Raw genomic sequence first — 16,810 nt, forward strand, 5'->3', positions numbered from 1 at the left:
CACAAGAAATATACAAAATGATATATAGATTTGAGAGTTTAATTTCAAGTGTAAAAGGCAACGAATAATGATTTAGAATTTAAATTATTTTAAAAATAAAAAATTATTATCTTTTCATATTAAAGATCTTATCCTAATATGTAATCAATGAAATATCATATTTACAATCTATTTTTATTTTTTATTTTGAAAAATATCATATTATTGTCATATAACTAACAACAACGAATAAAATACAAATAACAATAAATTAAGTAGCATTATAAATTACATTAAAAAAAAATTATACTTTTGTAATTGGATATATCATTTTAATTAAATTATTATTTGTTTTTTTTTTTGTCTGAAATTATTAAATTGTGGAATGAAGAAGATCGTTGAGCAACGGTCTCAAATTGAGACGTTGAGCAACGGTCTCAAATTGAGACGTTGAGCAACGGTTATGCAGCTGGCACGCGGGTCGTGCCTTGCGGGCTCGTGTCGTGCTGGAAATTTTGAATCTCTGAACGTGGCACGGCCCACGGCCCGCCGACCGACCACCGTGTCGGGCCGGGCCACCTCACAGGTCGTGCCGAGCTTTGTCGTTCACCGGGCCGCGCCGTGCTGCCCGTGTGCCGCCCCGGCCCATGCCCACCTTTAAGCAAGGGTGTCTATTAGAGGTGATCAAAGTTAGCCCGGCCCAGCCCGTTTGTCCGATTTTGGGCAGAATTTTTGGGCCCAGCCGCCCCGAAAATTTATTTTTTTTGGACGGGTTTGGGAATGCGTTTTTATGCATATTTAGTTGATTTTTTTAGGGCCAGCCCAAAAAGCCCGCACGGCCCGACCATTTTGGGCGGGTTTGGACACAAAAACCCCCCGAAGCTTGGCCCAGCCCGGCCCGACCCAAGAAGTGGGCATAATTTTTTAGTTTCGGCACGGCCCACCCAATGATCACCTCTAGTGTCTATGTAATAACACCACAAGTTACTATTCATAAGCTACAATATTTGGTTTTCATTTTTATAAATGTTATTATCAAATTAGATTTTTTTATTTAATTTTTTTTGAATATTATCTCATTAAAAATTAAAGATTTTGGTCAATAAAAGTGCCCCTAATCCTTCAAAACCAAACTCCAAAAAGGTTGGTAGATTTCTCGTGGAATACCAATAACTTAGGAAATTGGCCATTAAAAAATAAAAATAAAAAATAACATAGGAACTCCAAATTTCTGATTCCCTTTGATTCTCTCTCAAATTCCGCCATCTTTTCTAAAATATATGGATTCCATGAAAAAACCCCCAAAAAGTTGCAGTCTTTAATTTCCTTCAACAAATTTCAATCACGGCTTTCTTTGTGATCAACGCCCAAACAACCCCCAAATCCCACCAAAAATCCCAAATTAAAAACAACAATTTTGATCGATTGACAAAATTGGGTGTTGATAAATTGAGAACCCCTTCTCCTCACGGAGGCAGGGGTGCTCTGCCTTCTGACGGCGGTTGCCCTTCCGATCTCCTCTTCCTTGCTTGTGGTGGCTTTTCTGTCACTTACCCTTTTCGTCTTTTTTCTTTAATATTTCTGGGTTTTTCTTAGATTTTGCTGATTTTCTGTTTTTTTCGAGAATTTTTGGGAAGTATAAAAATGGGGGTTTTGGATAGAACTCTTACTATTAAGAGGGTTCCCACGGTTCTTTCTAATTATCAGGAGGAGGGTGATGTTGGGAAGCTTGGTTGTGGGCGCAATTGCCTTGGGAAATGCTGCTTGCTTGGTATGAATTGATTTTGGTGCAATTAATTTTGTTAATTTTTTTTATGAGTTTGATTTGCATGATGTTTTTTCGTAATATGCGTTTATAATTTGATCAAGTAGGTGCTGCCTTTGTTGAATGATTTGATGTTTTTCTTGTGATCATGACATTTATGGCTCAATTTGCATGAACATCCAATATTTATGTTGAAAACCTGTTGCATTTATATCGAAAAGTGCATTTTTGGATTGTGCTATTTTATTTATCTATTATGTTTGGGATTATAATCACATTGACTAGTTATAGAGATTGCTTTATTGTTCTTTTATATGTTTGCCCATGACTTGATCATGGAAGCTTGTTTAAGTTTGATTCTCTTAGGTATTCTCCTTTGTAGGATTTAGATTCTGAATTTCATACAATTGTTTGTTGAAGTTGTTCTTATCTCCTTGATTCGCTCTTGGTTGTGTTCGTTTTACAGGAGCTTGCACTCGAGCTTCTTTTGGCTATTTTTTATTCATGATCCTCTTAATTTGTTGGAATCAAGATTTCTTTTGGGATATTGTTGAGCAATTGCTTTAGAGATGAGATCAAGATTAGTTTGGTTTACTGTATGATTAACATATGCTGTAGACCTGTAGTTCAGTAATTGTAATCAGTGTAAAGCGTGAGATTAACACATGTGTATTATCAGTTGTTTGCATTTGATACAAGATGAGAATCGAGAACGTGTAGCTTTGAAGGATGAGAGTCAATGTGTGTGTGTGTAGTCACTAGTGTCTCTACATAAAGATACAGATGCAAGGACTTGAGGATTACTAAGAAGCTTCTGGCTCACTCTAGTGTTAGGTGGATTTGTTTCCTGCCTTAGCTTTGTGCATAGAATATACTACCCCATCTATTCAATCCATTTGTTTGGTTTTGTTTTCAGTGTCAAAGCTTCCTTTATATGCATACAAGGAAGAGGATGATGCTATGATTGAAAATGGCATGGCCTATTCTTTGGATCAAGGGCCTTCTATTTCCTTTCTACATGACCTCTTGCTGGGACAGTGGGAGGACAGGATGAGGAAAGGGCTTTTCAGATACAATGTGACCAAATGTGAAACTAAAATTATAACGGGAAGATATGGATTTATTGCCCAGCTTAATGAGGGACGTCACCTGAAGAAACGGCCCACTGAGTTCCGGATTGATCAGGTTCTTCAACCATTTGATGCTAACAAGTTCAATTTTACAAAGGTTGGCCAAGAAGAAGCACTTTTTAGGTTTGAACCTAGTAACGACCATATCACTCATTATTTTCCAAGTGCACCTGTCACATCAGAATCCGATTCACCAAACATTGTTGCTATAAATGTAAGTTTTGTTTGTATATCTCAGCTTTGCTTTTCTCGCTGTCTCCCAAAAAGCAAATTGCCCTTTATTTTTGCATATTAGATTAGTTTGTCCAAGAAAAATTGTGTGGTGTGGCTCATGGGTAATTGGTTTGATTGTCAGGTGAGCCCGATAGAGTATGGACACGTTCTTTTGATTCCTCGTATATTTGATTGCCTGCCTCAGATGATTGATCATGCAAGCTTCTTGGCTGCTCTTTATTTTGCAAAAGAAGCAGCTGATCCCTTCTTTAGAGTTGGCTATAATAGTTTAGGTGCATTTGCCACGATTAATCACCTGCACTTTCAGGTAAATATTAATAGAAATCTTTTGGACTGCATTACGGACTGCATTTTGACTTCTGTCTATATCCATGTGCTTAATTTGTTTTTTACTTATGACAGGCTTATTACTTGCAAGTGCCTTTCCCAGCTGAGAAAGCACCAACTCAATTGATATCTGAAGCACAAGATATTACTCGTAATGGAGTTGTGATATCTCAAGTTTTGAAGTATCCTGTTCGGGGGTTTGTCTTTGAGGGTGGTAACACTCTTCAAGAGTTATCTGATGCTGTTGCTAATTCTTGCATTCGCCTTCAAAGTATTAATGTCCCTTTCAATATTCTCATATCTGGTTGTGGGAAAAGGATATTGTTGTTCCCTCAGGTAATCATTTTTCTTTTGCAACCGTGATCCAACCCTATAGAGTAAATTGTGTCACGCTTTTCTTAGTGACTTTTGTGTCTAGTTGCATTTATATCTTGTTGGGATTTATTAAAGGATGCTGTCATCGTGTTCCATAAGTTTACTGCATATTTCATATCTTACAGACTTGTATATTGAGGCGGGACAGGGTTGGGGGTATGTTTCTGATGGAATTATGTGATTGATTTTCATTTTAGTAGCTAATGTTTTTCTTGAAATCAGATGTTTGACAAATGATTGAAATGATGTATTCCTTCAATTAATGGCATGTTTGGCTGTTAATAATAAATGTTGGTAATGGACTAATGGTGATTAGTTTATAGGTTTTTGTAACTTTGTGAAGAAGATTGCCAATGGCCCAATACCCATGGACCCATGGTAATGCTAGTGCCTCCCCAAATACCAAATTTTCATTACCATTTTAGGGGTGGTATTGTGTGAAAATGAAAATTGTTGACAAAAATACATGTTTGTAGGTGAGGTTCCATTGATATGGTAATGGCCATAGGATTTCCTTGCAAAATTACATACAAATCCATTACCATTCCCGCCATTAATGACCGCTTACCGAATGTACTGTGTATATTATTTTCAAACCACTGTTTTAGTGTTTGCTGTTCTTTAGTGCAATTGAGAGTAAGATGCTAGTGCTTTGCAAGGAAAGAGACTAATATTTGATATTTTCTTTTGAAATACAGTGCTATGCTGAGAAACAAGCTCTGGGACAAGTGAGCCCAGAAGTGCTGGACACACAGGTGAACCCAGCAGTGTGGGAGATCAGTGGACACATGGTGCTGAAAAGGAGAGAGGATTTCGACAAGGCATCAGAGGAATATGCATGGAGGCTTCTGGCCGAGGTATCTCTGTCGGAGGAGAGATTCAATGAGGTGAAGGCAGTAGTATTAGAAGCTTCGGGGCTGAAAGAGATTCTTACTTGTGGGACTTGCATAAAAGAAGAGGAAGGGACTGAGGAATTTCTCCAAGAATCATGTGAATCGGCTCAACTGCTGCCAAAAGATTGTATAGTTTTGCAGTAAAGTTAGCAGCCAGCGTTGGCACTGATGCAGTGTACTAAGTGCCTTACCGCCTGGCCTTCACTGTGCTAACTTTTGTACTCCCGTGTACTTAAGAGAGCTTGACCTCCATGTTAGGCCACACTGCTTTCTCTGCTTTTTTTTTTTTTTTTTTCATTCTGATATTTTTCATAGGCTAGATTATAATTTCTGTATAATAAATCAGGATACGCCTGTAAAACTTCTCAAGTCCTGGAACTCCAGAAGCTCTATCTGAGAAGCAAATGTCTATTGTCTGTAGATATCTACATTCTCAAAATAATGTACCATTAACTGTTGGAGTACGAATACCCTTTTTCTGCTATTTTAAGTTTTTTCCTGTTCCTCAATTGTCCTGAGCCATCGCCCAGTAGTTTGGACATCTTCGTCATAACCTCGGAGAAAAAATGACACCCAAGAAATTTAGTTCTTAGTATCTCGGTCTACTAGCAACTCTGTTGATCACAATGTTATTCTAGTAATCTCCTCATCTATTACGGCCTCCCTTTTTAAATACCAAAACGCGTCGATAATCATACAAGTTGTCAACAATGTTATGCTAGTGGTCTCATCCTCATAACCTCATCAATTAAGGTATACCGTATTGAATAACAGTCTCATCCTAATAACCTCGTCTATTACGGTCACCCTTATTAAATAACAAAAAGCGTTGATAAACATATATACGAAGTATACAAGTTGACAACTTGAGAGTTTTCGTTTTCACAAATAACAGATTCGCAGGCCTCTATGTTCTATCAAATCAAACTTCGGAAAGCTTCAAACTTTTGATATAGTTTTAGGGAGGATTTCTGATGGGCTTTGGAAATGGTCTTCGGGACATAAATGGCCTTTATTGAAGACACTTAAGAGCCCAATTAATATCTGATAAAGTTTTATGGAAAATAAGGAGGTTTTTTTTAATCGTGACCTCTTTGTTACATTTGAGAATTGAGATTGACTTTTTTTATGTGAAATATTCTAAACTTTCACAACTAATACTCCATTCTCTGATTCTCAAGCAATACTCTTATTTGGGTTTGTTAAATACTTCCTCCTTTTTCAAGTAATTGATTTATTTGGACTTTATAATATTCACACTTTTTTTATACTCCCTCCGTCCCCGAAATTTCAACCCTTTTGGGTTGATTTCGCGGGTATTAAGAAGTTAAATTGGAAGTGTAAGAGTGTATGGGGAAACTAAGAAAAGTACATTGAAAAGGGAAATTTACATTGAAATTGCAAAAAAGTAGAGAGAGAAAGTAATAAAAGTATATAGAAAAAGCAAAATTTGCATGGGGAAGCTAATTTTGCACAAATATTATTGCAAATTAAAGGGTATTAAAATGCAAATGGGATGAACATTTTGGGACTAAAATTAGGCCATAAGGGTCGAAGTTTCGGGGACGGAGGGAGTACCATTTTTTCAAAGTATTATTAATGCTTTTTAAAAAAAATTGTCATAAATTCTACTAACACATCTCAAATTCTCAATTCATACCTCTAAAAAGAAATTTATTATAATTTTTAATTAATAAATAACTAAAGATATTAATAGTCAAGTCAAGCATGATCATGTATATAAATCCATTTATAGTGATTATTATACGGATTAGATAATGGAGGAACAACCGAACAAGTATAATCCTTATTCTTAGGAGTCTTAATGGCTATAGCACTTAAGGGTTCGAATACATTCTACACATGATTACTAAATGCTTATTGTTTTCATTTTTAGATGCCTATGTGTATTACTAATTTAGTAATGTAGATAAGACTTTATCAAATTATTTATGTCACCTCAATGCTTTAATCAACTTTGGATTAATATGATACTACAATAGTAGTATTATACAATGATAATATAATACCCCCTCCGTTTTATATTGATCTTCTCATTTAAATAATTTTTGTGAGGTAAAATTGGTCAAAGTGAGAAAATCAATATGAATTGGATATAGTATCATCGATTACAAAGTAGAAATATAAGGGATAAACATATCGTGGTAGAACTCTCCACTTCCTCCGTTTTCTTTTACTCGCAACACAACCTTAACCTTTATGCACATAGTTTAAGGAGGTGATTAGTGAAAGTAAACAAATATTTTAACACTAGATTTATTTATTTTTTGAACAAACATTTTAACACTAGATTAGAGAAGGGTTAGGTACTATGTATTTCGTATAAAATTTATTTTTAATTAATTTACACTATAATATCTCGATTTCAAAGTGTGTATCACAAAACTGTATTGTAAATATTTAAAAACGGAGGAAGTAAATTATATGTACAATCCAACAAAATAATTTTTTTTTAGACAAATTTAGAAAGTGTTAACAACCAAATTGAAGCAGTAAATCAACTAATTAGGAATCTCGTACTAATGTTCTTCAACTATATTTACTTATTAACGGGGGCAATTGTGGGTCCATCAACAGAAATAGTTGCGGTGACTCGGTGAATGGTGACCAATCTGAGCATTGAGTTTCTGGAGCTTGGGCCCACATATAGAATTTTAGAAGATGATTTTCTGCTCTTTTATTTCTTTTGAAGAACTGTAGCTGAAAACAACTTTAATGAGAAAATTAAAAAAATTCATTGACAAATTCTTCTGACATTATTTAGAATAGGTTATATATGTACGACATGTTCTTTTCCCATATATTACTCCACTTCCTTCTCCACATTCGCAGGAAACCTTAGAAAAGTTCTAAGCTAAACAACAAATCTTAACGATAATTCATACGGAGTAATTGTTGTAATATACGGAGTATGTGACTTGTATACATTACTTTATACTATGTATATCGTATTTATCGATCTCTATATATTTATCCATTGTAACTTTGTTACGTGAAAGTGTTTTGAAAAAATAAGACAAAACGAGATTAGGGTAATACTATAATATAAAATGATGTGAGATAATAGAGGGTATGTGATAGATAAGGGATTAATTATACGTAGTATTTTGACATAATTTCAAACGTTTTACAAATTTGGTAAAGAATATCTGAAGTAATTACGGAGTATTAAATAAAAAAAAATATTGTTAACTCAATATAATTACCATAGTAGCACAGATAATACTAAATCAAAATCATGCAAGCGAAAATGATAATAATTACCAAATAGAGAATTAGAAAATAAAATTATGATTTGAATAATTTACATTGATTTTGTACGCAAAATCATTTAGTAAACAATTAAAAAAACCTGAGCCATATGCTATTGCCGCGCCCCATTGAACATTTCAGACATGTCTTGAATTTTCGCCACATGACTAATCAATTCTTCAAGAGTCTATATCGTGATGAGCATTATAATACACTAGATAATGATGTGTCACGATAATTTCCTCCAATGAAGGAAAACCCCCAAAATTAACCAAATAATTTTGTGTGTACATTAATTATTATAGGTAATGCACACTTGATTGTTTTTGTGGTCATAAAATTTCTAGTATGGGCAACTCGCTTTCTTTGCTAGCACTGTCTTTGTTACACCATCCGTTTATGAACACGATTAAACTTATACGAGTATATTGATAAGTGATGATTTCATAGTATGGTACGGCATGCACCATTTTAGACGCACCTATTACCCTAGTTGTATGTAGTTCACACGTTAAAATCTTACCCCAAATACACGTTATAATTCTATATTACAATTGTCACAAGTAGCCTACTAGCTCCCATATCGATTACACGATTGTCAAATATACACCGTGTCTGTCAATTCCATACCATAAATGAATCCCATCACGAATCAAGCACTAAAATCGACAAAATTGATCGTAAAACACAATATTTCTTAACTCATATTTAGAAATTGATCAATTGATTAAAGAAAACCTAACTGAATCTAAATAGAATAACTCCACAATTAGAATAAAATAAACAAAAGAGTATTACGAATTAAAATGAGAAATTAAACTAAAACCAGTTAGCAAGCAAAGTGTATTCACAAGAATACTTTTCCCTTCTTAAATCCCTAAAAAACGTTAATTAAGAAACCATTAACTAGCAGTAGTATATTTAACCACTAATTAACAATCAAAAAATTACACTTAAAAAAAAGTAGTAATTAAAATTAAAATTAAAAATCATCACCTATACACAATTAATCTTCTTCTTTCTCTCTCTAGAATAACGAACGATTTCATCGATCAATTCAATCAATGAATCAAGCGGCCATCATCTTCTTAAACTCCTCGAAATCGACATGACCATCACCATCAGCATCAACAGACTGAATCATCTTCTTACAATCTTTCAATGAACATTTCTCACCTAAACTCTTCAAAACATCGTATAACTCACGCGCTGAAATCTTACCGTTGCCATCTTTATCGTATAAACTGAAAGCTTCTTGAAGTTCCTTAGTGGAGCCGGCATTGCCGCCAGATCCGGCGTGAAACTCGGAGAATTCAGTTAGATCGACGAAACCGTCGCCGTCTTTGTCCATCTCATCCATCATCTTCTTCACTTCTTCTGGCGGTGTTTCCGATCCTAGGGCTTGTAAAAGAGATTTAAGTTCCGACGCCGAGATCTTTCCGTCGCCGTTTTTGTCGAATTTCTGGAAGATTATCTCGATTTCTGTTTGAGATTTTCTCTGAGGATTTGAATTTGAAGTAGAGTTTTTCGACATTGATGAGACGAGAGGAGAGAGAAAGTGAGGGTTGAGAGGAGAGAGAAAGTTGAGGAGAGGAGAGAGAAAAAGGGGAGATTAAAAGGTTTTTTTGGGAAGGTAGTGATGGAGTTGTTTTATAGTTGGAGAAGACGCGGTTTTAGGAAGACGCGGTTGAGTAATAACCAACTTTCTTTTCATATGATTTATCAATTTTTTTTAATTTTTTTAGATTCTTTTTTTCTGTTTTTTTTTTTTAGTTAGTTGGGGCCTTGGGGGTAGTAGTGCTGTTGCTGCCTCTTATTATACAGTTAGGGTTTATATTATTAATTATGTAAATAATGGATGATTTCAGAATTATTCAAAATGGAGAGATGTGATAATGTGTCATATTGTTATGGTTGAACAAAGCAAGTAAGCAACAGATTATATCATTGAATCATTCTTTTTAGTTCCCTTCCAGTGGTGGACAAAGCTATTTGTTTAACCACGACCCAAGTTGCAATTTAGTACTAATCCAATGCGATCCAATTTTCAGGCTGGTTTATGTGCTAAATTTATAGTCCACGACCTAGTCAAACTTGTTATGAACTTATCCTATTTTGCGACATAAATTCACTTTTCAAATACACCTTAACAATCTGATACAAGCCCCGATTAACCCACGTCTTAAATTAATGAGAGTAAGCCCTAATCCAATCAGTATAATTTGGTACTTTATTGCTCCCTCTTCACAACCTAGCTTGCCTCCAACCTATCTAGCCTAACTTAAAGAACTAGGATCGTTAATATAAAAAGGACGTGATAATAGAAACCATTTGAAATTTATGCATATCTTACACACGCTCTCTTTCATCCGTTTCATAATAATGGACACATTTTGATTAAGGCATAGCTCAGACTATGTTGTGATAAGAGTCAAAGCATGTCAATGATTACAGAACGAAGAGAGTATCAATTGGTATTCTACTTATACGGGTACAAATTATGAAAATAAAGTTGTCTGGATATATATAGAAAGATGATATAGTGACATATTAAACCCTTAGGGTTACATATAAGATACTGAAAGTGGAAAAAAATACACAAAATATAACAAATTAATAATTGTTACGTTGATTAATGTGTATTATACATCAAATGTATCCAATTAATACACTAATGTAGTATAATCAATAAAACATAGCAAATGATCTTCAACCAAAAAAAAAAAAAAAAAAATCATAGCAAATGATCAGCATATTAAAGTTAGTAATTTATCTTAACAGTTAACGACAAGTTTGGGCTTTAAAACGTACACGAGAAGTGTGTGCAAGTAAAACCTTAGAAAGTGAATAAACTCCGAAAACGTAAAAGTAAAGCAGTTAATCGAAAGGGATAGACAACCAATTTATTGTGATCCATGTTCGAATAGAAGCTCCATGTGATGTAGTTATAGGTCCTATACTTTTCTGTGGGCTTTTTGGTTCGGCTTCTTTTTTTTTGGACGCGTTTTTTTGGGTACAATTCCAATCAATTTTACTTATACTATAGTATATAGTCTATTGTTTGTATGCATATTTATTATCTTCTTAATTGGTGAGTGACACAGCGGCCACAAATCCAGATTTAGCGGACCCGATTCACGGATCTGCTTTTCTCAACGGAGTTGTAGTTCAATTTATTTTATTTATTTCATGAGATGGGAAACATTATGTCAAACACTATACAAGTATACAGTGAGAGACGGTATATGATAGCCTGATAGCCGGTAGGTCACATGTTCAATTCTCTTATTCATATGTGTAATTTGTAAGGAGGATTTTGTCTTATCATAATGAAATTCCTTAAAATTTAGTTTAATTTAGATTAGCAGGTTAGATACCTTATGAGTGAAGAAAAGGGAGGCATATTTTGAATTGAAAACAATTCTACAAAACAATTGTACCAGTATGAGCAAGTATCCCCTCCGTTTTTTTTTTTTAAATTACAACACTTTAATTGACACGAAACTGTATGTGGTTGATTTAAATTTGTTAATATATTAAGTGAGTGGGGTTTGTTAGTAATTACAAAAAAAAAAAAAAAAAAAAAAAAAAAAAAATTGATAGTGGATGTACAATTGAGATAACACAAACTATTGGGTGCGGACGTCCGCACCCAACAGTTCGTGCGTTCGTGCCATTTTGCCTTCTCTTTCTCTCTCCTTCTTCTCCTCCTTTCTCTCTCTCTCCTCTGCTCCTTCTTGTTTCTAGATCTAAATCAAAAGGTTTGGTGGCAGTTTGGGTGCGATTTTGGTGGTGCAATTTTGTGGTGGAGATTGCGGTTTGGGTGTGGTTTGGGTGCGAATTTGTGGTGGTGGTTTGGGTGTGGTTCGGTGGTGCGGTGGTTGGTGGGTGAGGTGGGTTCGGTGGACGATGGGATCGGTAGGGGGTGGCGGTGAGGATTGTGGCTGGGTTCAGTGGACGGTGTGTCGGTGTTGTTGGTGGTATTGTTCCATTGAAAGAGGAGAGAGAAGGAAATGAAAAAGAGAGGAAAAGAGGGGAAAGAGGAGAGAGAAGGAGATGAAAAAGAGAAGAAGAGCTTCGTATATGTTATGTTAATAATATAAATTATGTTGTTAATCATACTAGCCAACAAATGACGCATATCATCCATTAATATAAGCATATTAGCCAATTGATGTTTGATATCAGTCAATATTAGGGACATATCAGACATTAATAAAAACGTATCAGCCAACAAAAGGAACCTATTAGCCAATAAGAGTAATATATATCAGCCAACAAAAGGTACTTATCAGCCAAGAGACGGAACATATCATCCAACAAAAGGATGAAATCAGCAAGCAAAAGGTATAAATAAGTCAATAGAAGGAACATATCAGCCAACAAATGAAGCATATCAGCAAACAAAAGGATGAAATCAGCAAACAAAAGCAACATATAAGCTAACAAAATAAACATATCAGCCATCAAAATAAAAGTTATAAGCCAACAATTAAAATATACATATCAGCCAACAAAATAAATATATCAGCCAACTAAAGAAACATATAAGCCAAATGATATCTGATACCAGCCAACAAAAGGGAAAAAAAACATATCAGCCATCAAAAGGAATATATTAGCCAACAAAAAAAACATATCAGCCAACAGGCAACACATGAAACATATCAGCCAACATGTAAAACATATCAGCCAAGCCAGCCACACGAAAATTTGCGTGCGGACATCCGCACGCAATAGTTTCTCTTGAGATACAAGCAAGGAATAAGAATGAAAAAAATATTTTAGTAAACAGTAAAAAAAAAAAAAGTGTGAGTGTGTATGAGTGGGGCCACGTAAAGTGATATACGAGTATATAATAAAATACTTCATCCGTTTAATTTTACATATGTTAATTTATTATAAATCATAAAATTTGGTCAAAATTATTCAATTTTGACTACATGAATATATGGGTCGAATTTTTAGAAATAGAGGTAATAATTAATAGCCCTTCACATTTATATTAACAATTTTTTTGTGAAGAAGAGGACCAGACCCATACTTATACAAATATACTATGTTAGTGTCCATGCGATGCATGGATTTAACCCCAAAAAATTGCATAACGTTACGTTGTATATTATTAAATTAGTTTTAAATCAATACGTAACTTACTACAATAATAACGTTTGATACTCCAATCCATAATTCAATTCAATGGTACGTAGAAAGTGGATAAGAAAAACAAACGAAATAGGGGATGAGATAGGTTGACATGAGATGAAATAGAAGAGGATAGTTTAGCTCGATAATTTATTTGGGGAAAAAAGATAATAAAAAATGGAAGACTGGTGGTGCTCCAGTTTGTCAAGTAATCCGCTGAAAGCTTTCATTTAACACCATGGATGACACACGCACCCCCATCAGGAGACTTTGACCCCATCAGAGAGACAAAACAATTTTTTTTTGGTACATGAAACATTATGATCAATGACATTCTTTAGATTTCAACCTATGAGTTATGCTAATACTATTTTGTGTTTATGGGATAGAGAATTATATTTAATTCTCAATCACCTCATATGCCTTATACTACATTATTTCATGCACATCTCAAAGATGTAAATGGTGTATATTAGAGTTGAAGCGGATACAAATTGAAGGTATAACATTATAAAACCATCATGACTAAATTTTGATTATTCTTAACTAAATATTTTTTGAGGGAGCACAGATTAATCCCTGAGATTAACATTCCAATTTATCTCCTCTCACACCTTTATGCATTGATTTATGCACCACTTTGTTATTTAAAAAAAAAAACATTATATGGTTAGAGGAGATATATTTACAGATTTATCACTGAGATCAATTTGGATTTTCCCATATTTGGATTAAGTAATACACTATATAAAATCGGGATATTCTCAATGGTAACCCCCTATAATTGCTACACACCAATGGTAACCCTTCTTTTTTTGGATTATACAAAATGACACCACTTTTCTGTTTTCTCCTAATAATAACATTAATGATGGTTTTTTAACTTACATATCTTTAATAAATTTAACCATGGTTAACCTTTCCCCCCCAAAAGTCAGCAAACAGGTTATAAAAACCCTTTCTCCCTTGATTCCCCCAACTTCCTCCATTGTTGTCTTCTTCGCCATCCAAAATTACGCAGCCACCATGGGAAGAGCTCGAGCAATCAAGCTTCGCTGTTGCGAGTGTTCATTTAAGAGGTATCTGGATGTGCGTTTTTCTAACACACGTTCCAATCCAGACAGGCCCTACTACAAATGCAGTACTTGTCACTTTTTTGCGTGGGTTCCTGAAGAAAATATTGTGAGGATTGTTGATGAGGTGAATGATGAAGGTTATTTGGATGGCTTTGGGAAGAAGATGATGAAGATTGCAATTTGGATTTTTTTGATTTGGTTTTTATGTACTTTGATTAAGTGAATTTGTTTATTTTTGGACTTTGTAAACCCTAGATTGATAATTTGGGGGAAATTAGGTGAAATTAGGGTTTCATGTAAGGGCATTTTGGTTGTGTGTACTTAGTCCTCAACAATGTAGGTAGTTGAATGATGTACTGATCTTCCTAGCTAAATAAAATCAGAATTTTGTTCAAATTCAATTTCTTATGTTTAGTGACTGTGTTATTCAACTGTATCAATGGTTCATATAATATAGCTGGACACAATATAAACATAAAGGAAATACTTGTAGATTAAAACTTAAGCAATTTGTTCACAAACCAAACTTAAGCAATTGTACACAAACCAACTGTTAATATGCCTTGTTCCCCCCAAAATACCCAAAATAAATTGATTCAAATACCCAAAAAAATCAGTTTCCAGTGCTAATTACAACAAACACTTTCATCTACTGAGGCTGGGTTGAGAACCTAATTCCCCTAAGTGTCCTCCATTTTGGAGCAGGCTGTGATTAGGACATGGGTCTTTTACCTTTATCCTTTGCAGAGGCAGAAGCAGGAGCAACATCAGCTTGCTTCCCTTTACCCTTTGTAGAGGCAGAAGCAGCAACAACTTGTTTTGCAGTGGGGCCTCCTTTACATGTAGCTGAGTTGTGCCCAAAGCATTGACAGTTGCTGCACTTAATGGTTTTGCTTCTCTTGCCCTTCCTTTCTTCATCTTCATCCCTTCTTCTCTCTCTACAAGGCCTGCCAACTCCTCTTTTCATGGCAGGAGGTTCAATCTTAGGCATGTCAAAGTCAGGCCATTGATCATTGTCAGGGATGGAGTTGATTCCACCAGCATATGCAGCTTTATACCTTCTCACATAGTACCATTCATGGACAAAGTGTTTTGGATCAATCCTTGCACGCAAGATGGCTCTCATGCCATGCCTGCAAGGAATTCCAAAGATCTGCCATACCCCACAAAGGCACCTTTTATCAGCAAAACTGATAGGGAGCACTGATTTTCCATCAGTCACCTCATACCCATCAGCACTAGGGTATGCCTTGCAACACCTGGACTCTTGAGTTATCACTTTAAGTCTAGCCTTGATGTTTGGACATATGTCATCATCTACCCAATTTGCAGAACTTGCTTCCTAGTGCACATCCTGACCATTGTTGTTCTTCTAATTCCTAACAGTAATAAGCAAAAGTGTTAATGCTACATTCACCAATATAGACACATTACATGTACATAACAAAGAATATGTTACCTTCTAACAAAGTCAGAACAGGTCTTGCTCTGTCAGTACCCAATGTGGCATTAAAGCTTTCCACAAAGTTGCTTTTGTTTACATCACATTTGATAGCCTCATTGAATTTGTGCTTGGTTCATGTTGATTGTGGCCCAACTTTAGACAGCCATATTAAAGCAGCTGGATTGACCTTCTGTAGCTGTTCCATGGCTTTTTTGAATGTGAACTCAGAATATGCCCCACAAGCCATCCAGAACAGGCTAAACATCAAAGGGCCAGGGAATGGTTTCTTCCAATTCTTTACCAGGTGCTTGCAGCAATATCTCCTTCCAGCCTTTGGCCACAACTCAGTTAATGCAGCATCAATACCCTAAAAAAATAAAAGATAGATATAAGACAAACACATGCTCAAGGAAGCTAACATATAAAACTGAGGATAAGTTTTATACCTTCTGTCTGTCTGAGATAATGCACCACTCATCCCCTCTCCCACTGTCTTTGAGCAAGTTCTTCAAATGCCACAGAAAGAACTTCCAATTCTCTGTGTCCTCAACTGATACAATTGCCCAAGCAAAGGGGAATAGCTCATTGTTTGCATCTAGTGCCACTGCAGATAACAGGACACCGCCATAATTCCCCTTTAGGTGAGCCCCATCAACACCTATAAAGCTCCTACAGCCAGCTAACAACCCATCTTTACAGCCTTTGAATGATATAAAGATGTTTAGGAATTGCAAAGGCCTGTCAATATGATCTTGAGGTGTCCAAGCACAGAATGCAAAAGAACCTGGGTTTGTTGATCTCACCATTTCACAGTAGTCAGGAAGTTGGGCATATGAGATGTCATGACCCCCATAAATATCCCTCAGAGCCTTTGACCTCATCCTGTATACAGTACTTGCAGACATTTGTACTCCATATCTTTGCCACAGTAACTAGTTCAATGTCTTGGCAGAGATATCATTGTTGGCTCTTATTTCCTCCATCAACACTCTTGCTGCCCAATTGGTAGACACCATTGGATTCTTCACCTCTAAACCAGAACAAGTGTGCTCCATGTTCTGAATGGACTTGATTGCCCATGTAACACCATCAGGAAGCCTAGATGCATGCAGCCTCCATTCACAGTTAATGTCAGAATATGTAACCGTCCACCTCATATTAGATGCCTT

At 35.4% G+C, this 16,810-nt stretch overlaps 3 protein-coding genes across 3 annotated transcripts; 1 reads left to right on the top strand and 2 right to left on the bottom strand.

Annotated features, from left to right (window-relative positions):
- The first annotated feature begins 1,079 nt into the window (after positions 1–1,079).
- Positions 1,080–5,193, top strand: LOC110703610 (GDP-L-galactose phosphorylase 1-like). Its single transcript, XM_021881392.1, has 5 exons — positions 1,080–1,750; positions 2,661–3,088; positions 3,230–3,415; positions 3,511–3,771; positions 4,509–5,193. The coding sequence occupies exons 1-5, from the start codon at positions 1,624–1,626 to the stop codon at positions 4,845–4,847; spliced, it is 1,341 nt and encodes a 446-aa protein (XP_021737084.1). The 5' UTR covers positions 1,080–1,623; the 3' UTR covers positions 4,848–5,193.
- A 3,490-nt stretch (positions 5,194–8,683) lies between these two features.
- LOC110703620 (probable calcium-binding protein CML18) lies at positions 8,684–9,991 on the bottom strand. The gene has a single exon (XM_021881404.1). It carries the CDS (start codon positions 9,508–9,510, stop codon positions 9,046–9,048), a length of 465 nt encoding a protein of 154 aa, XP_021737096.1. The 5' UTR covers positions 9,511–9,991; the 3' UTR covers positions 8,684–9,045.
- A 4,918-nt stretch (positions 9,992–14,909) lies between these two features.
- Positions 14,910–16,546, bottom strand: LOC110701949. Its single transcript, XM_021879571.1, has 3 exons — positions 16,088–16,546; positions 15,829–16,008; positions 14,910–15,539 (listed from the first exon to the last, which is right to left on the bottom strand). Exons 1-3 carry the CDS (start codon positions 16,544–16,546, stop codon positions 14,910–14,912), a joined length of 1,269 nt encoding a protein of 422 aa, XP_021735263.1.
- Between the last annotated feature and the right edge of the window lie 264 nt (positions 16,547–16,810).

Source organism: Chenopodium quinoa, unplaced genomic scaffold (assembly GCF_001683475.1).
Source record: "Chenopodium quinoa cultivar QQ74 unplaced genomic scaffold, ASM168347v1, whole genome shotgun sequence".
Lineage (NCBI taxonomy): Eukaryota > Viridiplantae > Streptophyta > Magnoliopsida > Caryophyllales > Amaranthaceae > Chenopodium > Chenopodium quinoa.